General features: G+C 47.5%; 1 protein-coding gene across 1 annotated transcript in view; it reads right to left on the bottom strand.

The window, feature by feature from the left end:
• LOC147886282 (transcription factor tau subunit sfc1-like) overlaps nt 1-25,055 on the bottom strand; it is a 92,700-nt gene extending 67,645 nt beyond the window's left edge. The window contains exons 1-6 of the mRNA XM_087395082.1: nt 24,652-25,055; nt 24,236-24,371; nt 23,979-24,118; nt 7,912-8,107; nt 7,620-7,706; nt 7,002-7,092 (exon numbers count right to left, since the gene is read on the bottom strand). Coding sequence (XP_087251208.1) covers nt 7,002-7,092; nt 7,620-7,706; nt 7,912-8,107; nt 23,979-24,113 — 509 coding nt within the window. The 5' untranslated portion in view covers nt 24,114-24,118; nt 24,236-24,371; nt 24,652-25,055. The remainder of the gene's footprint in view (nt 1-7,001; nt 7,093-7,619; nt 7,707-7,911; nt 8,108-23,978; nt 24,119-24,235; nt 24,372-24,651) is intronic.
• Nucleotides 25,056-26,091: the final 1,036 nt, after the last annotated feature.

Below are 26,091 nucleotides of genomic sequence, written 5' to 3'. Positions count from 1 at the left end.
GTTACGGGATGTTCTTCCTAGATTTTTAAAGGTCAAAAGGCTAGGCACATTTTCCAAAGCTCCACTGCTCGCTTTTCTTGGAGTTCCACACATTTCGAGGCAGTCCGTACGGCTGTACGGACTGCAGGCGCTTCATTAAAGGGCCCCATACGGACTGTACGGGCCATTGGTGCTGCTGTACGGATCAGTTGGCACGTTTTCCAAGGCTCATAATTGCAGTACGGGCTGTTTTTCCTGCTGTACGGACAACTCTACACAGATTTCAAGGTCCCTAGGCTGTTGTATGGGCCTGGTTTGACACTGGTTTGCTGCTTGCTCACCTCCTGAGACAACTAGACGTACCTCGAGGCTGCTGCCCACATCCGGAGGTGTTTTAAATCGCTGATTTGCTGCTGCATGCTTTCTGAAGCACTCATTCCGAAGCAGGGCCGTCATTTGAAGCTGCACGCGTCAATTCCAGTCTGCAGGTGGATTCTGACATGGAAGTTTAGCCCTTCTCGCTCAAGCCTCTGCACCCGTGAGCCTTGCTCTTCTCACATTTCTCAGCTCCCAGCTTTCCTTTCTCCCTTCCTTCCCCTCTCCTAGCTGCCAGTTCCTCCTGCTAGCCTCCACATTGGATTTGTTGGTGTTTCGGAGCTGGATTGAAGTCTGTTGAAGCTGGTTTGAGTTCTCTTGTCGCTATCCCTTTCATGTGATTGCATTTGGTGATTTTTGGAAGCTTGTTGTTGCTCCATCTGTTGTTTGGAGCTTTCTTTGGACCTTACAGGCTTAAGCAGACACCCAATTATAGAAGGTGTGCCTGGGAGAGTGCCAGAGGGGCAGTGTATTGCATTTTGGAAACCTTGAGGCTGCTTGAGCATTTTGGGAAGTGTATGGATGACTGGTCATTGACAGTTGGTTACAGTCTTTGTGGAATGCTTGGATACCTTTACAGTTGGTCATGGACAAATGGTGAATGCCTTAGCTTTGCCTTGGCACTTGGGTACTAGTGTGTGCACTAGGATGGAATGCAAGTTATAGCCAAGGTTTGGCTTGGACAATGGAATTGCCCGTGGGGCAGAGCACAAGGGTGAGCCCTGGTTGTATGTACCAATTTCATTCCTAAAGAAATAAATAAATACCGGAAGGGGCGCCAAGTGTTTGAAGCCAGTGTGGTGTCTTGTACTTGGTTTTATTGAGCAGGGGCACTCTAGCCTCCATCCAGTTATTTCTCCAGTTGTTTCTAAGTGGTATTGTTTAAAGTTAAGTGGTTGGAAATGATGCAATGTGGCTGTGAATAATGAATATGCAATGCAAGTTATGGTCTACTGCCCTTTAGGAAACTGAAGGCCAGTTGCATACAACTTGGTGACACACAGTAACCACCCTACCGCTGCTCTCACACTACAACAAGGCCCCTAACCGCAGGCACCTGATTAGCAGCATTTGAAAGTCCACGGACCACGGTGGCAATGTTATGCTCATGTCCAACTACTTGGCCACATGGATCATATCTTTTCATAATGCCAAATACTAGCATTCCAATCTAGGTATACTTATCTTACGCAATCCCCCTCGGATACAAATCCCTGACTGCTGCCACTTGATTAGCAGCATCTGAAAGTGCACCAACCGCGGTGGCAAAGATGTGCTCATGTCCACCTGCTTGACAACATGGATCATAAAAGAGAGTGGTTCAAAACTATGGAAGGTGCTCATCCTGATTCAAAGGTGACGGTGGGGGACAGCCAGGCATGCCCTATGAAGGGTATAGGTAGCATACATTCATCACAACCTCGGGGGATGAAAAGGTAATTTCCGACGCACTTTATGTGCCTAATCTTTGCAAAATTTGCACTCAGTGAGTCAGATGGACAAGCACAAGATGTCGATATTGTTCAAAGATTAGCAGGTCACTGTCAGATCCGAGGAGACTGGACAGGTGGTGGCTCAAGGAGTCCAGGAGAATGGATTATACTAGCTCAATGCATTAATAGTACATGGGACCATGGATGCTCAAAGTTGTGGCATGAGAGGTTTGGACATGTCAACTATGGCAAACTCACAGAGATGCAGATGTCAAGCATGGTGGATGGACTTCCACCAATCGCAGGCATTGATAAAGTCTGTAAAGCTTGCTTGGAGGGCAAGCAACACCAGGAGACATTCCCAGAGGCGGCACATCATGGACCAAGGGACCGCTAGAGTCGGTTCATTCCGACATATGTGGGCCCATGTCAAGGAACTCATTCACAGGTTTGTGCTACTCTCTACTATTGATCGATACTTTCAATCATATGACTTGGGTTTACTGCCTAGCCAAGAAATCTCAAGCTTTCGAGAATTCAAAGAATGGAAGGTCGAAACGGGGGGACGAGGGGGGGGGCGGGGGGCGGGTGTCACTCCACCGAGTTCAATACTTCCTGCTACAAGCATGTAATTGAACATCAGCTTACCACATCCCACACATCTCAGCAAAACGGGGTTGTTGAACAGAAGCACCAAACAGTCACAAAGATGAGTTTGACCATGTTGAGAAAGAAAGAAAGAAAGATATATTATCGTCCACAGGAGGCCTCACGGGCCTATGGGACAAAGTACATAGAAAAGCGAACTCATACAAGCCTCAGTGGACTGAAGCAAAGGATACGCTAGGACCCTTGCTGAGTACTAATCTATGCTAACAGAATCATAATCATAGAAAAAAAGTCAACTACAACTGCAGAATGGGCCATATCAATCAATCTATCCAGGCACTGGGACGAAACTGAAGCCTGGTAGAGTGATGGCTCTCTGGTGGGCTGTGAAGATGTCTCGTATCTGCGTCTGTCGAGCTGTCTCACGCTGGTGGGGGACGCCGTCTCCTCGCTCTCTGGACTCTCTGAACTATGTCTAGGGTGACCCCTCGTCTCTGTCGGTCTCCCCTGAGGAAAGCTGTGATAGGTCGGACCTCAATAGAGTGTACTCTCGGGGCTCTCTGTCGCACGTGTGGCCTCTACGCACCTCTCTCGGTGGTATTGTGCCGGCTGCTCATCCAGATTGCTCTCATATCAGCTAGCTCCTCCTCCTCCTCCACTCCACTGTGTCCTGGGGCTGACTCAAATGTATAGAAGTCTGTGACGTCACTGTGCCCGGTCATCCTCCATGCCCTGTAGTGGTATGACCATCCCCTGCTACTCTCTGATCTGTCGTAGAAGCGTTTCCTTGTGTCGCCACATCTCCATCACATAAAGCCTGATACAAACCTGATCATGGAAATATATCAATCGTGATAAAGGACCAAAGCCACTCCCCTCTAAGTAGAGACAGTGGTAGCATCCCCGAATCTCGTAGTAGGCTGGGCAAACACAAAGAAAATGCTCCTCTGTCTCAACCGCCCCAGCGTACATAGCGTGCAGACCCACTGCTCTCTGGGTATACCCGCTGCTCTCCCTGCCTCGATCCTTAGCTGGTGGGATGAAACCAGCATCTGACCAATGGCAATCCTCAGTGCATGGGATACTCCTCTATCCTCGAGATACTAGGGTCTCATGATGAATCCCTCCTTTGATAATCTCAGGAAGTGGTCGCGATAAAACTAGGTCTTGGTGGGGAGCTCCTGGTCCTCTCCCCAAGTCCGGGATATGTGAAGCTGGAGGAGGTCTAACCGTATGATACGGTTGATCTCATCTCGCGGGATCGACTTAGGAGGTGCATCCATGCTGTACTGAAAGGGGGGAAGCATGTCTATCTGGATACCGTCCCTGGCAAGCCATGTAGATATGCGTGCATACCATGTGTCTGCCCCACTCTCTGCGAGTCGTCTGGATGACTCTAGGGCTAATCTCGGAAGTCTCCAATGAGGTAAGTCCCACACCCTGTGGATGAAAGTCACTGTCTGAAAGATGGCATCAACCTGGAGAGGTGTCATGGCGAACTCTACCTGTACTATCTCATGTGGAACTGAGGGCTTACATCGGATCATCCTCGTGTAGCCGCTCGAAGCTCCTCCAGTCCAAGGCCATTGAAGGAGGTAAAGCCGTGAACACTACTGTTCACATCCTCAACAAGACCATGACTAAGGCCGTTGAAGACATGACTCCCTATGAAGCATACTATGGTAAGAAACCGACCATTTCTCATTTCAGGATTTTCATTTCTAACGCCTTCGTACATGTGCACAAGGACAAAAGGACAAAGTTGGATTCTAGGAGTAGGAGTCTTCGTTGGGTAAAGTGAAGAATCCAAGGCATACCGCCTCTTTGACCCGATGCAGCAACAGATACTCATCAACAGGGACATGGTCTTTAAGGAGACAGAGCCCAAGCCAGAAAGTTCCCACTATACTCCCACCCAAGAAGAGATCTGGAAAGTTCCCACTGTACCCCCACCCAAGTTAACCATTAAAGAAGTGGAGAAGGCTGAAGAGTCCAAGAAGAGAGAGGCATGTTGAGGTAAGTATGATCAAGGGCTTGCTCTATGGTGCATGTGTGCATCTAGGGGAGTCACATGTGTGTTTGTGTGTGTTGTAAAGGCACATCAAGTGCTATGATGTGTCTAGTGTGTGACCTAAGTGATGATGTAAGACAAAGGGAATCCCACTGATGTAGGGATTGATTCCCACTCATGTAGGGACTGATTGCCACTATGTAGGGAAGGTATTACCTTCTCCCCCTTTCTATAAAAGAGAGTCTTCTCTCTCACAATCAATATAGAGATTTCATTGTGCTCTCACACCTCTTGCAAGATGCATCTATTCTATCCTACGGGATCCTACAAATGGTATCAGAGCTTTAGGTTCTGGATCTAGCCTAGCCTAGCATTAGATGCTATCTCTAGCATAAACTACAAGTTTCTTCATCTTCTCCATTTTCCTCCTTCTTCCCAAAATCTTTGAGAGCTCTGTTCTCTGCCTACAAACGACCATTGCCCAAACCCTCTGAGCTGCAAACTCCTCTTGTATGGGCGAACTTCCAGCTACAAGCTTTTGGTGAAATTTCGATTGAATGTGAAATGCCAACACTCACACTCCCTGACGCCTTTTCTTGCAATGCGACTTGCTGGAGCAGCCATTCCAAAATTCCTCTGAGCCAAGCTTGCACAACAGTATGAGCTAGCTCCTGTCCAGATCTGAAGGGAAATGGTCCACCAGGGAGGGAGAAACAGCAAAAAAACCAGTCGACTTTCAAGCTGCTGGCTATGGCGACGTGACGCGGCATTTCGCCTCTCCTTGCTGGTAGCCCTTCTCTGGTATAAGGCCCTTCTTCCTACATAAAAGTCCCCTTGAATAGAGCTATGAGCTGTGAGAATTGCACCCTCCAAGTTCTGGTCTCTGTTTTGGACAGTTTTCACAATATTGTGAGTTTGATGCTACATTAGATGCTACTTTAGCATTTCTGATGTTTTAAAGTGTTGAATAGCTTCAGTACAACTATGGCTACAGCTTTGCTTTAAGTTGCTACACCTGGATTTGCTTGGAATGCTTTCATTTAGCCACCTCTATGAAGCATGCAAGTGAAAGCATCATTTCCATTATGTTTTGTAGTATGGAATTTGGTTACAAGCCTTTACTATTCTAACGCTTGTATTTTGAAGCTCTTCAACTCTTTCTAGCCTTGTAAGAGAGTAGCCACTGCCCATTTTGGGTTAGACCCTCTCATGGCTACCATCTTGAATATGGATAAGTTCAATGGTAAAGGCTTTCACACATGGCAGATGAAGATTAAGTTTGCATTGATGAGGGAAAACCTCTGGGGGCTTGTCAAACCTGCTTCAACTACTTCTTCAACAGCCTCTAATGCTGGAGAATCCTCAGCTCCGACACATCCGGCAAGAGATCCTGCTAGAGAGGAGAAAGCCTATGGCATCATTGCTCTTGGCTTAGGAGATGACTATATTCATCACATTTCTGATTTAGAGTCTCCTTCTGAAGCTTGGCAGAAGCTTGACATTATTTTTGGTGCTAGCTCTCACATCTCAAAATTGTCACTTAAGATTTCTTTCTTTGAATTGAAGATGGCTAGTGGCACTCCTTTGGCTGCCCATGTCAATTATATGCGGAGTCTCATGACTCAACTTGCTTCTATCAACTCTCCAATCACTACAGAGGATGCAATGGCAGTATTGCTCAAAAGTATGCCTGAAGATTATGATCGCACTCCCGCGGGAACAGATGGACAGCTCTGAAATCCCCTGGAATTAAGTATTAGAAAAATTTACCTCATTCGGGAATCGGAGTATGGGAATTGGCCCCCAGTTGCATCATTGAGAGGGGGTGTTGGAGGTCAATGTCCCCACCTGTGAGCCCCCATATGAGGACACGGGGGCATTGGACCGTGAGGGGGAGATGATTCGGGGGGCTGTATGGGCTCTAGACATGCAGCAGCCAGGAGAAAAGCCAGGCCTTGGGAGGTCGTATTTATAGGCCTACCCAAGGGGGTCAACGTGGTTGGCCAGCCAACCACCTGGTCCCCCATATAAGGCCCCCTCCCCCCCTCAGTCTTGCATCAGCCACTGAAGCCTACAAGGCAGTGCGGAGCAGCAGTTATCTAGCAGAGTTCTCAGCCTTTTGGCCCACCTTCCCTGCTGGTTGTTTAGTGCTCACTTTGGAGCTTGTTTTGCCCATTATTTCGTGGAAGAATTAGATCTGAGTTCTCCCTATCTCTCTCTCCTTTAGTTGCTGTCTATTCTCCAGTCTTTGAGTGAGGGTCTTCATTAGTGCACTGCATCATTGAGTGTGAGAGACGGATCTGATTATTCCACAGAGGGTGTGAGGATTGAGTGAGTCTTTCCTCCATTTCCAACATGTACTTCTACACCAAAGGGGAACATCCCCATGCTGTTGCATTTTGTTCCACAATATATTCTTTAGTGATTTTCTTTCAGGCTTGCATTATTTTGCAAGCATTATTTGTTCAAAACAGAATGCAATGTACCATAAATTATGAAAGATGCACATTGAAAATTACAATATGTGCATCATTTTCCATTCCTGCTTACATCCCATCTAGATCACCCAATCTAATGTGATTTCGGCAACGTACACAAGTTCTTCAGGCATATCTTTCACTGAGAACAAGGGTGGTGGAAGTATCATTATTTCCTCCTGCTCCATATGCAGTCGGCCTCCTTGATCTGAAAACATTATTCCAGTCAGCATAACTAACGAACCCATACAAAGTCAGCAGTCATAAACTGTAGAGTATCTATATAACCACACTCGAAAGCACTATAAAGTATCCCACGGGGAACTAACTCGCTCTATTTCACTCACACCCAGCCCAGAACCTCCTCAAAATATAATAGCATACAATTATGGCCTATATTGCTTGCGACACAAATCTTCAATGTGGTCATTACTTCACAGACCCATCACCACTTGTCTCACACATCTCCACCTTTGCATTTCTCTTGTCTCTAATAGAAGATGATGCCTCTTGTTTAAATTTTTTACAACACTCTGCTCTCCAAAATCACTCTTCCTCTCCCCTCCTCCCCTTGTGATCTTGCTGCCATAACACTACTGATTTATCTTTTAAGGAAGCAATTGCATGTGCCTTCTTTGTACCCCTTCCAAAACAGTTAGAAAACTACAAAGAAGTTTCCTTAGAAAATCCATGGAAAACAAGAAGCTAAGTGCACCACAAGCCATGAGAAAATACCACTTTGAAGATGACCTAAGCGTCTACGTTTCCTTTCCCGGGATAGCTTTGCATGAAAAGGTGCTACATATTGATAATCTGCCATTCCTGCAAGTAAATTGCTCCATGCACAATTTCTTAAGCTTTGTAAACAATCAAAACGTGATCAACTTTTTATTCAGATATTGTTAGCACCCACATATACAACTACATTATACCTGCAGACATGCAAATTGATTCACACTGTAAGATCAAGCTTTGAAGTGACAAGAAGAGATAAAATACAGAAGAAAGCTGGTGTTGAAACACTGACCACCAAAGTCATACGACTGGTTCACTTTTGCAACAACTTCAGCCCTCAATTCTTGACTTGCTTGATCCTTTCCTTGCACATGAGAGAGTTGCAGAAGTAGACCTGACATTCCATGAAGCTCCCCAAATATGGGATGTGCAAATTGATCCTCTGGACGGAACCTCAGCTCCAGATAATTTGACTCAGATGCTCGTGCCTGTAATCAGCCTTTCAAAGTCAAAAACAAAGAGGACACTTTCTAACTCAAAGATTATTCTAGACACCCTCCCAAGCTGCACTACATGAAATCCACTTCCCTTTGAGCCGACTTCTTACCCTTGCTCTTGTGCCAAAGGTCAGCATAAACTCTCCCTCAAACAAAACAAGCAATCCAACCTCCCACTTGCAGTGACAGCTGTTATACACCTTTATAATACTAACAAGGTCGCAATAGTGAGTTTAGGACTAGAGAATAAATTGCCTTATATGTTACCTGTGCAGGTTCTTTTATCAGTCATAAGCTTGTTTGTCTCAACTACAAAGTCAATTATGGCCCACATATCAAAGCTGTAGAATTGATTCCTTAAACTTGTTCTAGTATAAAACTGAAACTCCATAAGATACTTGACGATGTAGCAAAAATGTGCCACGTCATGTGGGTTGGTGGGGCCCACTACAGTCTACAATATCATCAAATTGTGATAAACACAGGAAAGCTTTCACTAAATTCATATAGCCATTCAATGAAATGGCACATATATAAGCTGAAAGAAAAAGTAGAAAGTAGTGTGTCCATAAGATAGTACAAAACTCCACAAGATGTTATGTTTTCATTCTCCCTATTGATCATTTTGTGGTAAATAATAGCAAGTGTCTCCAAAACTAAATAAGATACTGGAGCCCCAATGTTTGCTAAGTTGTTATCAATGGGCAGTAGATTCTGTTAAGGGCTACTATGTGGGGGTGCCCCTCTGGAAAGGCTAGGTTAGCTAGCAGGTAGGGCTGAGTTGGGAGCCCAAACTAGGCCCCAACCAGGGCGGGTCAACCAATCTGCTTGGTCAAGTCAAGCCGACCCAATGAGGGTGGATCAAGAAACCTAGCTGGTCGGGTCAGCCGATCTGGCTGGTCGGTCCATTGGTCAGCCCTGCTGGCCGACCAGGCTGCTGGGGGGGGGGGGGGGGGGGCTCTAAAAGGGCTCCCCCCTTCTCCACTTGTTGTCTCACATTGCGGGTTTTCCCTTGGAGTGTTCTCTACCCCGCTCAGCCTACCCCTACGCTCAGCCTACCCCTATGCCCCCTACGCCCCCTACACTTCCTAGTACCTACGCTCAGCCTACCTAGCCACCCCCCTTAGCTTCTTTTTTTTTTTTTTTTTAAATCTCCTCGCCACCTTAGCCTCTCCTTCTCCACCTCCTGGCTGCCTCTCCACCTCAGGCTTCCACCCTGCCTCGCCACCACCTCGCACTAGGCGTGCCTCCCATAAGGAGGGGGGAGCCGGTGCTCCCGCTCCCAGTCGAACACTAAGACCTGCACCCACCAAAAAAAAAAAACAGTCCAAGAGAAAAGGGGGACAAATCCAATAAAGACGACAACAACAACAACCACCAAAAAAAGCAAACGACACAACTGAAACTGGAGGATGTGAACACACGTTACAACCGAAGTGGACTCGGGGTAGACAGCAAGGCAAAGGCAGGACCTGCCTCAACTTCTTCAGCCTCTATCTCTACCTCGACCTCAACTCTCGCTACAGCTTCAGCTTCAGTTTCAGCTCCAGCCTCAGTTCCCTCTATCTCTATCTCTACTTTGACTTCAGCCCCTGCTTCAGGCTCATCTCCAGTTCCAGTCTCAGCTCCCTCTACATCTACGATCAGTGACATACTCATGCCCATGGTGCCGGTTGTTCCCTTCCCCTCCTCTCCTGTTACAGCTCTCGCACCGCTTATGACCCCTACTTCGGAGGTGTCATACACTGTTCCGCATTACGCTTCACTCTCCCCTCTCCCTCTTAGTCAACCCACGCTCCCACACCCCGTTGGGACTGCCTCATCCATTCCACTGTCATCTCCGTTCCTCACCCAGTTCACTTAGTCACCGTCTAGTTTCCGGACTCAGTCCCACACTTTCATGCCACAGTCATCACAGTTTCAGCATGAACATGGGTGGGCTGATACACCAAAGGCCTATGACACCTTGCTCATGGAGATACATAGTTTCCGTGAGGGTGAGATGGAGCTGACTCGCTTCGCACAGGAGCAGGTCCGCTTCAACCAGGAGCAGAGCCACATCATACAGGAGCAAGCTAGGGCCATTCGGGAGCAGGCGGGTCTTATTCAGGGACTCAGACAAGATATCATGCAGCTCCAACAGGAGGTCACAGCCATACACACTCTCCCAGGGAGTACCCCGGTGGTCGAGGCACAGATTGCGAGCATGCAATCTGCTATTGAGAAGACTTCCAGATGGGTTGATATGGCCAAACGGGAACCCACAAGGGTAACCGTTTCGGCTACCCTCATGGAGCAGCAACAGAGAGCCAGTAAGGCTCTCAACATCAGAGTACGCGGGATCCCACGCACTGAGGCTACATCGATGGTAGATGCGACTGCGTTCGTGGCCGCTACCCTGGGTGTGGCGAAGCACATGATAGAGAGGGCATGGCGGGTGGGGAGAGATCCCAACCGAGAGCAACCCCCGATCATACGGTTCCATGACACTCAGGCACGACTTTCAGCTCTACGACGCAAGTCAGTCCTTCGAGATCAGCCAACGATCTCTATGGATGAGGACCTCACACCTCTACAGGTTGAGGAGAGGCGCTCTTTGCTGCAGCAGCGGGATCAAGCCCAAAAGGAGGGGAAGTGGGCAGTGGTACGAGAGGCATGACTTCTTACAAGCCCCTGTAGGGCACCTGCCCCCTCCCCTACATAGGGAAGCGGGGTCTATGAGACTCAGATATCCGAGACCCTGTCCTGCACCATTTGGAACTGTAATGGTACCTTATGGTCAGAACCAAGGAACTTCTCGGAATCCTATACAAGTCTTTTATACAGAGAGACATCAGAGTCCAGAGCACCCTCTTCCAATAGTCAGCCGATATACATGGGACCCTGCCTACAGAGATGAGACGAGGGGTGTAGGAGGAGTTCGAGGTTCAGGTGGAGTTGCAGTCCTTTTCAAATCCACACTTCAGGGGACCATTTCAATAGAGCACAGAGATACACATTCCAGATTTCTTTGGATCCGGATTCGACACATGGACAGCCAGGATCTGTTTGTTGCAATTTGCTACTTCCCCCCTAAGACCTCCCACTTTGCCAGAGATATCCGAGGTGATGATGAGACATCCCCATTTGCTGCTCTTTATCAGTCCATCGTTGACTTCTCTAGCCGCGGAGAAGTCCTCCTAGTGGGGGGCTTCAACGCGAGGACAAGGGCCCGTCAAGTACCACTTCTTGACTTCAGAGATAATTCCACTCTATTGCTAGATATTGACCTTGAGGAGAGGCAGGTATGCTACAGGTTTCGACTGACAGGTGAGGTCCATTCTCATCTTATGGGCAGGCCCTATTAGACCTCGGCAAGATACTTGATCTCATTATCTATAATGGTCTGACAGATGGCCCGCTTCAGGTGGTTTCACATGCTTTCCACATGGGGGGGTCTCCAGTGTTGTTGATTACATTAAGGAGGGGTAAAGAATGCCGTAATGAAACTTCATAATGTCCGAGCGAAGGATCATGAGGGCACTGAGTTCATTGCATATGGGATTAACCTCCTAGTCCCAATCTTAGCAAAGCTTTTTAATGAAGCTGTTTGTTTGGGGTTTCCACACACTTGGACCATTAACACTGTCTCACCCATCCACAAGGTAGAGGATCCCATGAGCCCGGAGAACTACAGGACCATTATGATTGGACATGTCATGTCCAAGATTTATGCATCAGTACTTGACTCTGAGGTTAGTAGACTTCCAGAGTGTCGAGGACTTAGAGCAGCAGGATAGCGGCGTGATCATGAAACCATGGACCACATTCTCATGCTTAGATGTATCATCGAGGACGCAAGGTCACGGAAGCAAAGAGTTTATTGTTGCTTTGCGGATTTCCGCAAGGCATTTGACACGGATCCAAGAGCCCGCCTCATACGGCGCCTATAGGACTTAAGAGATCAGTTAGGCTGTCATGGCACTTTACGAGAGAGTTTCAAGCACACTTCGGATAGAGTTTGGGCAAGATCTGGGTGGACAGACGAGATCATGAGCACCATCACGGTCAAAAAAGGCTATCCTTTGTCGCCTACCTTGTTTGGCCTCTACATTGACGAGCTTGAGACAGTGATGTAGACACAGGGGGGTGTAGGTTGCTCTCTTGCGAGCACGCTGATCCAGATATTGCTCTACGCAAATGACGTGGCTCTCTTGTCTTCCTCAGCAGAGGGGCTTCAAAGACACCTAGACGCACTACAGTCCTTTTGTGAGTCTCATGATTGGAAGGTCAACCTGGGTAAAACCAAGGTCATGATCTTCAATACATCTCGAGCCATCATGCGTCAGGAGCAGTTCACATTTGAGGGGTCACCTGTTGAGATAGTTTCATCATACACTTATCTTGGGGTTATCTTCTCCAGACCCAGCTTAACTGTGAGACCCGCGATGCAGGCACGCTTGAGTAGAGGGTATGCTTCATTGGCCAAACTAGAGAGGTAGTGCTTCTGCTCGCACTTTCAGGATCCACGCACCAAGGGGTTGCTTTTTGACTCCTTGGTTTGCCCAGCAGGGATGTACGGCAGCCCTTCTTGGGGGCCAAACTTATCGGATACAGAGTGGGCCCGTGTGGAGCGGCTACAGGTTCTCATGTTATCACAGATGATTCGTGGTAAGTCATCCGTTCCTCACCAGATCATTCAGGCTGAGTTTGGGTCACCCCCTTTACAGCTAGATGCTGCATTTCAGGTCATCACGTATCTGTACCGAGTTAGGGAATATGGGAATTATACCTCGGGGCGTAGCAGGCTACCATGGATAGCTCTATCCTCTTCTATGGCACTTGCAGCACGAGGAGACCAGAGGTGATGGTATGCACATACAGAGAGATGGTTTGAGAGACTGGGGCTCCACATGGATAGACTACCTCCCTTCCAATACAGCATGCATGCTCTGTTTTCTCCCCTCCTATCACACGAGGTCAACCAGGTTATCCATGAGGATCTACTACAACTACACACATTTCGGACCTGGTTGGGATCAAGAGAAGGATTATTGTGATACTTGAAGGTAGTGACAAGAGTAGCATAGGTGTCAGGTAAGCTTTTGAGAAGCACAGCAATAGCAATATCTTCGGAGATGGGAGACTTTACTGATGCAAGCTGAACCATAAGACTGTGAAGATAATTGACATGAGAGGCTATAGTAGCTCCTTCCTGCATATGTAGATCAAAGAATGAGATCATAAGTGCAATCTTAGAGTTTTTAGATCGGGGTCCAAAAAGGGTATCCAAAGTGATCCATGCTTGAGGAGCAGACTGTATGTCGGAGATGTGATGAATGTAATCATCTCCAAGACCGAGCAAGATGATAGCATAGGCTTTGTCGTTCTTGGCAGTGACAACTTGCTCAATGTCGGGATCTTCGGGAGCAGCACGGTGAACAATGTCCCAAAGACCTTCTTTCATAAGATGGCACTTGATTTTGATTTGCCAAGTATGAAAGTTGGACCCATTAAATTTGTCAATAGACATGAGAGAATGAGTAGAAGAGCCCATGTGGGAAGGTCTTACCTCTTGCTAAGATGCAAGGGCAGTGTCTATTCCCTTACAAGATTGCAGAAATGAAAGAGGAGATCCAAGAAGCCGGCTCTCTCTCCAAGAAGCAGTTTGCAGATATGAGGATAAAAAAAGACTGCTCAGCAAACTGAAAGAGACAATGCACAGTACCTTAGCAAGAACTGAATGCAGGTTGGGCAGAGATAGAACAGCTTCAGCTCCTCCTTTGTTTCGAACAGAAAAGGTACGCGCAGCAGCTTCAGAAAGTCGTGGGCAGCTCCTTCAGCTCACGAAATCGGGGCAGAAATGGCGGGCAGATCTGCAGCAGTAGAGGCAACCTGAACAGGAACAGCAGCTCACAGGTACAGCGCTGGTACAGCGGGTGCAGGTACGTACGGCCAACGTACGGTACGAACGGAGCGCCACACGTGCAGATCTGGCAGAGAGCGGAACTGTGCAGCAGATCTGACAGCGCAATGGCGTGCAGATCTGGCACGCAGATCTGGCAGAGAGAAGCTGTGGCGCAGAGAGTGGCAGGGCAGACAGGAGCAGCCCGTTCGGAGATGATGGCAACCAGCTGAGCGGGGCAGAGATCTGAGAAGAGGCGGCTATGGCTACAGCAGACTGAGGGGAGAGAAGAGGGATCTACATGGCTCTGATACCATGTAGTAATATAAAAGCAAGAACTAGAAACTAGAAAACTAGAAGTAAAATAAGAACAAGATTGAAAGACAAAGAAGTACCTTAAAAAGAGTGTAGACAAGACACAAGCTAGATTGATAGATTGCAATGATGTGACCCATGAATATATGGGCCAAAGTACAAGACATAAAGCAAGAGTGCTTATGGGATAATTGTAGAGGTGCCACATGGCACACACTCAAGACACAAAGACTAGACTAGACTAGACAAATGTAGACTAGGGGAATAGTACACTTAGTGTGCACTTATCTCCAACAGACTTGTGCTCCCTTCTCCTTGAGGAAAAATCGGTTCTCGTCTTCCGAATGGTTATCATGATTTGTGGGACCCACCACGATCTATATCCTCTTGTGAACACATCACATCCAAGAACCTCGAACAACGAACTCTAGTACACACCCTGTCCATAGTCTCTGCGACATCAAGCAAGGAAGCTCAACATATTTGGTCCATAGCTCCACGGCCTTGCTTTGCTTGTCAAACTTTCAATTGATAGGGGCCGTTATCAGCCCGCATTCCCTCTTTGGCTGTGACCTGTGGGGGACCGGTAACTAGTGCTACAAAGCTGGGGCAGCCAAGAGATCCTGGGCAATTGCTGCCTTGGAGCCACTAGACTGGGTAGAGGACATACTTCACGCCGTGTCCTAGTCCTTAGATTTGTTCTGGGACCGACAATCTTTGGCCAGATGCCCTATCTTTCCGCAAGCAAAGCACTTCGACCTTCCTATCTTGTGTAGTGATGAAAGTGCTTTACCACCTAGAGTGACCCTAGTGCATACTAGCATGGCAAATCACAGTTGAGGACATATCATTTGCTATTCAAGGTGGCGAGGATCCAAGCTATTTCGTGATCTTTCCAAGGTGAATCCAGTAGGCACGCTGTTGGAGGGTCCATGGTTGCATCTTCATCGGCTTGCTTCAGATTATTGTGCTCACTATGAGCTGCAGAGAGGGTGTTAGAGTGTGGCATCTCATAGTGAGAGAGGGCTATGTGGGTTTGCCCGCCCGAAGAGGCTAGGTTAGGTAGAGGCTGGTTGGGCGAGGTTAGGTGGTGGGTAGGGCTGAGTTGGGAGCCCAAACTGAGCCCCAACCAAGGCGCGTCAATCGACCTGCTTGGTTGGGTCAACCTGACCCAACCAGGGTCACCTCAGCCAAATTAACCTTGCTGGCCGACGGTCGGCCAGCAAGGGGGCCTATAAAAGGGCTCCCCCCTTCACTCATCGTCTCACATTGGGGATTTTTCGCTTGGAGTGCTCTCTCTCTCTCTCTCTCTCTCTCTCTCTCTCTCTCTCCATCCATTGGGGAGTTTTCCCTAGGAGTGCTCTCTCTCTCTCTCTCTCTCTCTCTCGTCTCACATTGGGGATTTTTCCACTCATTGTCTCACATTGGGATCACATTGGGGATTTTTCCCTTGGAGTGCTCTCTCTCTCTCTCTCTCTCTCTCTCTCTCTCTCTCTCTCTCTCTCTCTCAACCAAAATACTCTCAGTCTTAAACAGATTTATGGCCAGCTATATATGTGTATGTTTTATCTAGGTTATCACGTAGGTACTTAATAAAATGGAGCTACCTCAACACTCCCTAGGAGCTGCCATTTGCCCTCACTAAGCTGATGTACTAGATGGTTTTCATGTTGTCCCACAGACCTCTTGGTCTCCCATGGACATTAATAGACTTTCTTTCTTTCTTTCTTTCTTTCTCTCTCTCTCCTGACCGACCGACTGACCAACCCCTTGGCTGTGGATTGTATCCCTAGATCTATATACAGTTGCTATTGCCTATCTCTACGCTCTCTCTCTCTCTCTCTCTCTCTCTCTCTCTCTCTCTTTCTGATACACTTTCAACTCACACAGATTCTTCATGAGTAGCGCACTAGTGAGCCCACAAGACTATTTGTTGAACTGTTGCACCTCCCAAGCATGATATGTGTGTATTTATGTGCAAATAGAGGGCTAATTTGGCCCTGGGGTGCCACATATACAAATACGTATCCCACATACTAAATTGGTCGTCCGGGAGATCTTGAATATATTTTGTTGGGATTTTTTGTGGATTGGGTTGCTAGGTGGCTAAAAGATCCATCACTGTACCAGGCTTCGGTTTCGTCCCAGCGCCTAGATAGATTGATTGATATGATATGAATATGATTATGTTTATGATTATGATTCTGTTAGCATAGATTAGTACTCAGCAAGGGTCCTAGCATACCCTTTGCTTCAGCCTACTGTGTATGAGTTCGCTTTTCTGTGCGCTTTGTCCCATAGGCCCGCGAGGTCTCCCATGGACGTTAATATATCTTTCTTTCTTTCTTTCACGAGTGGCGGCGCACATTTGCCTCCTCCCTCAACAACTCCCCGTGGCTACACCTTGAGTGATCAAGGTACATGCCCGCTCTCCTATGCATGAACAGCAACAGCCACACACCATTGCGGGCCTGCAATCAGGATCTTTTCCAGCTGGTGCCAGCCCTATCAAGCATGTCATGGTCACCAATGAGTAGCAATTTAGACAGGGCCATTAACTCTGGAGCCACATAGGTGTCATGTTCATTTGCAATGAATACTCCGAGACATGGGTTGCAATGTTGCGTGACAGGCACCAATTTTTGGCATATAATGTGCCACATGTTGAGCATGGTCTGTGGGGGCATTGAGCCCTAAATAATGAATCCCTCCTCTGATACTCTCAGGAAGTGGTTGCGAAAGAACTGGGTCTTGGTGGGGAATTCCTGGTCCTCCCCCCAAGTCCGGGATGTGTGAAGCTGGAGGAGGTCTAACCGTATGATACGGTTGATCTCATCTCGCGGGATCGACTCAAGAGGTGCATCCATGCTGTACTGAAAGGGGGGAAGCCTATCCATCTGGATAATGTGCCTGGCAAGCCATGTAGATATGCGTGCATACCATGTGTCTGCCCCGCTCTCTACGAGTCGTCTGGATGACTCTAGGGCTAATCTCGGAAGTTTCCAATGGCGTCCCACACCCTGTGGATGAAAGTCACTGTCTGAAAGATGGCATCAACCTGGAGAGGTGTCATGGCAAACTCTGCCTGTACTATCTCATGTGGAACTGAGGGCTTACATTGGATCATCCTGAATCCCATCGTCACCTGAAGCCGCTCGAAGCTCCTCCAATCTGTCATCCTCAACTCCTTGGGGCCCTTTTGTGGATTGGGGTGAAACGACTGCTGGGTGGGTAGATGGGGCAAAGTGCAGCGCATTTTGTAGGGTGCCTTATATTCTCATAAAGCTGCTCCAATGAAAGGACTCTTCTACTGCTCCAAAGCTCCCTTGTTCTATTGACAGATGGATCCCCTTCTATGGTTGTTCGTGAGCTCCTCAACCATTCAAATTTTATGTAGGCTGCCCTCTCCTCTAATCTGCCAACTACATAGGATAAATGGGTTGAGCAGACTAGAGCCTTTTAGAGATGCTGCATGAGAAAGAGAGCCAACTGACATGCAACCTAGTGTGTCAATCGTGGAATCGAGAATGAAAGCCACTAAAAACGGGCATCCATATCCAAGGCTCGCATTTGAGACAAGAAAACAAATACACTGCACTGCCGCTGTGTAGAAGAATACCCAAATGCATAGGACAAAGAGAGGTCCCTAACAGTTGGCCAACCGATCAGCTAACCATCGGAGCGATGGGACCTATGTATGCTATCTGTGGGACCAACTCTACCGGTTGGTTGAGGGTAGATGAAATGATCTCGACCGCAGTGGCTCTGGATCTAGTAAGGGCCGGCACCCTCGAGGAAGGAAATCAATAATGGAATGTTTCTTGTGCTCAGCCTGATCAGTTTGATCAGTCTGTCTAGGCCCCTCCCTGCTCTATAATCTCTGTCAAGGAAGTGTTGGAATCTAGCTGGTCACCTCCCCATTTGTAAGCCCCCATATGAGGAGAGCGTGGGGCGGTGAACCATGATAGGATGGGACTGCTAACATGGGCAGCACATTGGCTGCCATGTGGGCAGCATACACAAAGAAAAGACAGAAAAGGGGGCTGCCACATGGGCAGCACATAGGCTGCCATGTGGGCAGCACACACAAAGGGTACCTGGCAGTGTTAGAGCTCCCCAGGAAGACAGCCCTGTATGGAACAGCCATGTTGCTGGCAGGGACTGGTTGAGCAGAATTGCGCAGGAGATCCAGTGTGGCAGATGACATCAGCAACCCGAGAGCTAGCAGGATCTGTAAGGACAGCAGGCGCCTACTATACGGCCTGTTTGCAGCGGCTGTATGGAGGTGCAGAGGAGGTTTGCAGGCAGGGAAACGTCCAAGAGCAGGTCGGTATGCAGGGCACTGTTCTGGCCAGCAAAAGAGCTGGAGAAGAACCCACTCGGAGCTGTGGGCCAGTGGCTGGATGCCACGTGGCCAGACGGGCCAGTAAAAGGCTGGTCAGGGTCCCATAGACCAGCAAAAGGCTGGTCAGGCTGGTCAGTAAAAGGCTGGTCAGGGTCGAGCCCCATAGACCAGCAGGTCGGACCTGCCTGGGTTGCCCAGAATAGGCTGTTGGGTCAATCCATTTTGGAGGGCCTATGACCCTATAGAAGGGGAGCCATTTGGTCTCATCATTCATCCATTAGAAGAGCCAGTTTGGAGGAGCACCTCAGCCGGGATCTAGCCTTGATCCAGGAGGACTTGGAGCAGCAGAGATCAGGCTGAGCGCAACAGACAAAGCTCAAGGGCTTCTTCATCCTAGGCTGACTATCAGGGCAGCAAGGAGGTCAAGCATCCAGGAGAAGCATTGCCTTACTTGTGGCTGTTGTAGGGCACAACGATGAGCCCCACCTAAGCTCGTAGAAAACATAGAGTGTTTTGGGAGTGCCACTGAGATAGGAGAACAAATATTTTGTTTATGTGCAGGGGTGCACATCTAGATAGCAATCTGCTACTAGGGGGTGACATACTGGACATGGCTTTTGTATTGTGTCCAATGTGGACAAAATATAAGCTTTGTTGGCTCTACATCTCTCCAGTGCATTGTCCCTTGCTGCAAATCTACGCTAAGCACACATAAGAAAAGAATTCCACTTATTACACCAATGTGTGAGTTCTTGGGCTCTATTAGTCTTCCTCTGCGTACACCCCTGTTCGTCACTATTTCTAACATGGTATCAGATCTCTGACAGAAGTTCACAAGTGGTGCAGCTTGAAGGCAAGGACCTTTCCAAACGACAACCTTGATTCAAAGCTCTAGGGAATGATCTGAAGGACGGTGCCGTTGCTAGAAGGAGGGAGACTAAGGTTCAGACAGGTGCACGACTTCCTACCAATCTCTTTCGGTTCATTGTCATGGCTGCCAGGTATCCAATCCCGAACTTCGAGGAAACGGGCAAGTTGGATTGGACAAATTACCCCCTATGGAAGATGAAGTCCGGAGCCAACAGGTGGTGAGATTGACATGGGAGATAACTACAAGGGTGGAGTTCATGCCTCACTCCAGCTATAGAAACAGCAGCTGCGGTGACGGTGCCTGCGGATCCAGTAGCAGTTAAGGACTGGGTGACTCGTAATGCAGAGGCCCTGGCCATAATCATTCACACCACTGCGGATTCGATGCTACCTCATATCAAATTGACAGAAGCTTCCTTTGCCACATGGACCATATTGAAGGGGCTGTACAAGGTAACCATAATGCGAGGATTCCCGACCTCGAGACGGAGCTCCACGGCATGAGCATGGATGAAGAGGACACGGTACAGGACCACATCACAAAGATGACTGGTAAAGGACAAGCTCTCAGCAGTTCGTCAAGCGACGACTTCGGCAAGGATGGCTAGGCTTCTGCTTGGCATGCTTCCCAGGAGCTACAAACCTTTCGTCACAATGATGATAGCAGGGCATAGAGCGATGCCAGTGACGTTTGAGAAGCTGGTGCCGTTGCTCCTGTAGGAAGAAGCTCCGAAACTAAACTATGACAGATCTAGTGAGAAGACCCTTTATGCCAAGGAAAAGGGCAACGGCAACAGCAAGGGATGCTTCTAATGATGAGAATAAGAAGAAAAGAAAGAACAGAAGAAGTGCTTCTACTGTGATATCCCAGAACATTTTGCAAAGGATTTCAAAAAAGAAGAAGGCGGATCAGAACAAAGAAAAAGACTCCGATCAAGATTCAGAAGAGACGAAGAGTTCGACAGCACATGTGGTAATAGGAGAGCTTTTCTTGGTGACATCTCCATGTATTACCAAGGTAAGGCATGCACACCCAGGAGTACTTGTAAGGATGTCTGACATTGAGATGTGGTTAGAAGAGTCGTTGAAAACCTTTGTGAAGGTGAAGGAGAGCATTGAGTGCTTGGGCCCTCCAAGTGCTTCACTGGTAGCACTGACATGAGGGAGGATTCTTCAGGAGGATCATTGGATTCAGGGTCAAATGAGAACTATAAGATTAAAGCGGGCATTACAGAGTTACATAGTGTGGTTGGGTGCACCTCAATGAGGTGCATGGTTTGCATTCAAAGCAAACAAGCAAGCAAGTGGATGATCTAGTTGTACATTCATTGTAAAGTCATTTGAACCTTATAACCTGTTGTGGGTAGATTCTATGCTTTGCATTTCTGAGGTGATGAGAGATTGGAGGGTGTATGCCTTCCTGGAAGTCAAAGGAGGGAGGCTTGGTGCTTCTTTGAGGCTTGGAAGCAACATCCCAGAAGGGGAACCTTGCTTCCAAGCCTTAGCGGAACACTACAGGAGGGCAGAGTGTGTTGAAGCCTCAGCAGTGGGGACAGGAACACTACAGGAGGGCAGAGTGTGTTGAAGCCAGAGAGATACTTGTTTGAGGGCTTGTTGGGAGATCATGTTCAAGTATTCTGAAATTCCATTTGGAGTGGACCTGTGTACAAGGCGGAGAGCCGGACCTGAAGGAGCAGGACCCATTGATCGAGAGACCAAAAGATGACAGCTCCTCCGAGGTGTTCCATAGGGCTCCCATCATGGGAGCTGATGGACTATCTTCATAGACCGGTTGCGATTGCTGGCCCAAAATGGCTTGGTGAAAGGGGGTGTTGGAATATAGCTGCTCACCTCCCCATTTGTAAGCCCCCACGTGAGGAGAGCGTGGGGGAGGTGGACCATGATAGGATGGGGCTGCCACATGGGCAACACATTGACTGCCATGTGGGCAGCATATGAACAAAGACAAGACAGAAAAGGGGGCTGCCACATGGGCAGCACATAGACTGCCATGTGGGCAGCACACACAGAAGGTACCTGCCAGTCTTGGAGCTCCCAGGAAGACAACACCTGTATGGAACAGCCACGTGGCTGGCAGGGACTGGTTGGAGCAGAATTGCGCAGGAGATCCAGCATGGCAGATGACATCAGCACCCCAGCAGCTAGCAGGATCTGTATGAAGCTGCTTGTACAGAGGTGCAATGGGGTCTACAGGCAAGGAAATGTCCACGAGCAGGTGGGTATGGCTGTTCTGGCCAGCAAAAGAGCTGGAGAAGAGCCCTCGTCGGGGCTGTAATAGCCTGGGCCAGTGGCTGGATGGGGGACCAGCAACAGGCTGGTCAGGGGCAGCCAACCAGGTTGGGCCCAGGTCAGTTAGTTGGGCCTGCCTGGGTCACCAAGTATAGGCCGTTGGGTCAGTCCACTTTGGAGGGCCTATGGCCCTATAGAAGAGAAGCCATTTGGGCTCCTCATTCATCTATTGAAAGAGCCATTTTCAGGAGCAGTTTGGAGCAGCACTTCAGCAGGGATTTGGCCTTCATCCAGGAGGACTTGGAGGAGCAGAGATTAGGCTAAGTGCAGCAGACAACGCTCAAGGCCTTCTTCATCCTAGGCTGACTATCAGGACAGCAAGGAGGACAGATCAAAGGGGTCCTTAGGCCTCACCATTGGCTGCGTTTGATAGAAGCAAGGAGGTCAAGCATCCAGGTCAAGCACTGCCTTACGTGTGGCTGTCTGCGAGGATCAATCTGAAGGTGTGTTTGTAGAACACGACAACAAGGCCCACCTAAGCTCATAGGAAGCATGCAGGCCGAGTGTTTTAGGAGTGCCACGGAGGTAGGAGAACAACTGTTTTGTTTATATACAAGGGTGCACATCGAGATAGCACTCTACTACTAGACACAATAGACATTGCTTTTGTGTTGTGTCCGCTGTGGACGGAAATATAAGTTTTGTTGGTTTTACATCTCTCCAGTGCATTGTCCATTTTCTTGCTACAAATATATGCTAAGGACAGCAATGTGTGAGTTCTTGGGCACTATTAGGCTCCTCTATATGTAATTATTTCTAACAGGAAGGAAATTAATAATGGAACACTACTGGTGCTCAGCCTTATCAGTCTATCTAGGCCGCTTCCTCCTCTATAATCTCCGGGAGGTAATTCATCGTCTGACACTACTGTCACGCCAGTTTATCTAGGCCCCTCCCTGCTCTATAATCTCCGTCAAGGAAGGAAATCAATAATGGAACACTGTTGGAGCTCAGCTTTCTAGGCCCCTCCCTCCTCTATAATCTCCAGGAGGCAGTTTGTCGTCTGACAAGTGCTACCATCACTCTAGTGGTTTGTCTCCTTGGGTCGAAAATCAAAAAAGATGTCTCTCCAGTCCTCATGTGAGGGTCCAATTGAGAGCCACACACAGATGCACAAGGAATTTATGTCCTCCCAAATCATGATCGACTCCTAGAGCTAGAACTGTGCATGGAGCCCAACAGTGAGCTAGAAGCTAGGTAGGTGTCAACTATGATACAGACACATTATGCAAAGGGCAAACCCATACATTATCAAAATTCTCATCCCAAGGACCTCACTTTTATGACTGCAAAGGCTAGCCAATGTTCCCTCATCACTAGCTGATTAACCTCATAGAGACCTTAAGGATGGACACGGGGATTATCTAGCTAACGTCTGTCAATTCATTGTTTATGCAAAGTTTGTAAAGAAGGGGGGAATGTTACAAACCTGTGTAAATTGTAGAAGGCAAACAGAAAATAAAAACCAACAGATAAAGCAGTACAAGAGGACTACTGAAGTCAATTTTAAGATTTAACGTTCATGAGGGTAGAAAAGAGTGAAAGCAAGATAATAGAACCAACAGGTAACCGAACATGAAAATAAATAAACGGAAATCACATGAACATAATGGTCCCCACAAGTTAAAGGACAAAGATTGGGTTTAAAATATCAAACCCACAATTGATTCCTAGCATAGGCACTCAAATTTTGCAAACTGCAAACACTACATAGCTATAACAGAAAACTAAAGGTTGATCTTATAGCACTAGCCTTATATTGACTTTGATTTCCTCAACACATAAACAGCTTTGATTGCAAAACAATGGTGCAATTGCGTGCTTGAAAATTATGTATATACCTGCATCTTATGACTGGTAGAAGGTGTCGTATTCCACAATTTATCTAGCATGGACAATTGAATTTTGCAAATGGCAAATCAAAATACATTAAAATTTCCAATCGTGTATTACTTGGTCAGTTTGATACAAAGCTTCTCCTACCAACGTCAGTGTGGATTTGGATGTCCTTAATGTGCAAATGGCAAACCAGTTCACAGTAAAAGTTCAAATCTTCGACCAAGGTTCAGTTAAACCCCAAGCACAAGTCTGAGGTGTGCTAAAAAAGAAATACAGATGCCAAATAAGGTATATCCAACCTTTGAAATCCCATCCTCGCCTCCTAAGGTCTCCACAGCTCTTGTCAATGACGTCGGATATCCAGGATAATTGACTGCAAACAATGCCTTTTCAGGGATGACTCCAGTGATGATACCGTTTTCAATCAGCCCCATGAATCCTATTTACAAATTCAGATTTTACAACATATGGACAAAGGTTAGCAATCAAAAAACGTATGAACAGAGTAGTACATAAATACCCAAGCCTGCTTACAGTGCTTGTCAGACAACGGTACCTTGTGACTTTTTCAGACGGAGGGAGGGGAAGCAACCCTTGTCAAAAGCATTGAGTTAGTGCTATGACGTACTTTTGGCTTCTGTTTTGAATCACTCTACCGCTATTTTGATCGTACACACTTAACCCATGTTAACCTGCAATCATGATGTTTTTTAGTTTACACTACCAGCCTAGACCAAGTTTAAGACTATTGAACCACGTGTTAACTGGATTTTATTGTTATGTAGACAGCTGAGCATATGTTTTCACTCGTATTCTTCATGCGTCGCTTTCCAGCCGCACACTAAGGGTTATTTTGCAAACAACCATAAAACTGTGCAACTATACAGAAGAAAGTTGAAGGAACAGGGGATAACAGAGCTCGGTCCTCGTAGTGTACAATTATTGCGGTGAGGAAGAGTCGTGGAGGATTACACTGGTGGTCTAAGTATGCATGGCTCTCTCTCAGTGAACAGGATATGTTTCCTTCCGACAAACAGGTTTGAGCAGATGATTTCTCAGGAATAGTCATGGACGATAGACTGATCCACCAGAAGCCCTTGCTCGACGAAATGCGTCACTTCTCTCATTGAGCAGGCTTTGTTTCCTTCCAACAGACAGGATTGAGAGGCTGATTTCTGAGGAAGAATCATGGTCGATACACTGAACAATCAGAAGGGGAATGAGCCCTTACTCCACGACTCGGATTTTCAATCAGCTCGCCAGGATTTCCTGCATACTCACCATTAAAAGGGAGTTAGAGACAATTTATTTTGCAGCAATCTGTGTATCTTTGCAAAAGCTAATAGTGTTTTATTCTGTAATGAAAACGTTAAAGATGATATCATCACAGGAATGATAGATTTGACACGTGGAGCAACGCCACATCTCACACGACAGGCACGCGGTCACACACCGAATGCTGCCCTGCACATGGCAGTGAGCTAAAACAAATGGTGGACGACCAAACATAATCTTCGTTCACACACATACTATGCCCCACGTCCCGCCCAAATGTCGGTAGGGAAGCTTGCTTGCCTCAGTTGGGCGTCAAGCTGACGCCACAATGGTTATGTTTGATCCTCTAATGGAACGAGGAGGTAGATGAAGCACTACGAACGAGGAGAGCAAGATTCACGGGGTAGGATGGGCTTAGTGTCTAAGCGATGTACCCATGCCTCTGATTTTTATTGCGCCCACGGTCTCAGCAGGGTTCAGGCACACCACGACGACGTGTATCCACCCCAAGGGTATACCACCATACGCATGAAGCAAAGAGGAGCAAAACACGTCCAACCCATGACCCAAATGCACCATGCCCAGGCATGGGTGCCCTTAATCTATAAGCACCATAAGTTCATTCTTAGTACGGACGGCTCATAGGAATGCCTTGCAGTGCTATAGGGTAGAGTTGGGTGGTCTTGTTTGGGACATGTCTTTTGTTTGGATTTTTTGTGTCATTCTTGAACAAGAGATGCCTCTTCAGGTCGTAGGCGAGGACTTCTACTGTGGTTCGCAATAGCAATTTGTGCATGTAGATGATGGATTGAAATCCTTAAAATAAGAACTGTAATTTGTAATGAGTGTGTTCGATGCATAGTGAATTGACAAGATGACACAATTTCAATTGCTCCTACTGGGAAGTGTGCCCATGGGTGGCTAGAAAGGCAAAGTAATGGATAGGTCCTAAAAGTTGGATACGTTTACAACCTAGATGCAAACTGCTCCTTGAATGCAATCTCTAAACTTACTATAATTTATCATCCCTGCAGAGGAAAGGTAAAAACGGGAAGCTTTGTTAGGCGCAAAACGACTGCTAATCTCGACCATCATCTAATCATACTAGTAATACCAAACCAAACAAGAATCCGGCCA

The sequence above is a fragment of the Dipteris shenzhenensis genome, chromosome 24, assembly GCF_047967505.1.
Source record: "Dipteris shenzhenensis isolate YYH24624 ecotype China chromosome 24, Dip_SZ_1.0, whole genome shotgun sequence".
Classification (NCBI taxonomy): domain Eukaryota; kingdom Viridiplantae; phylum Streptophyta; class Polypodiopsida; order Gleicheniales; family Dipteridaceae; genus Dipteris; species Dipteris shenzhenensis.
The sequence above is the reverse complement of the archived record's forward strand: the minus strand, read 5'-3'. Positions and strand labels throughout refer to the sequence as shown.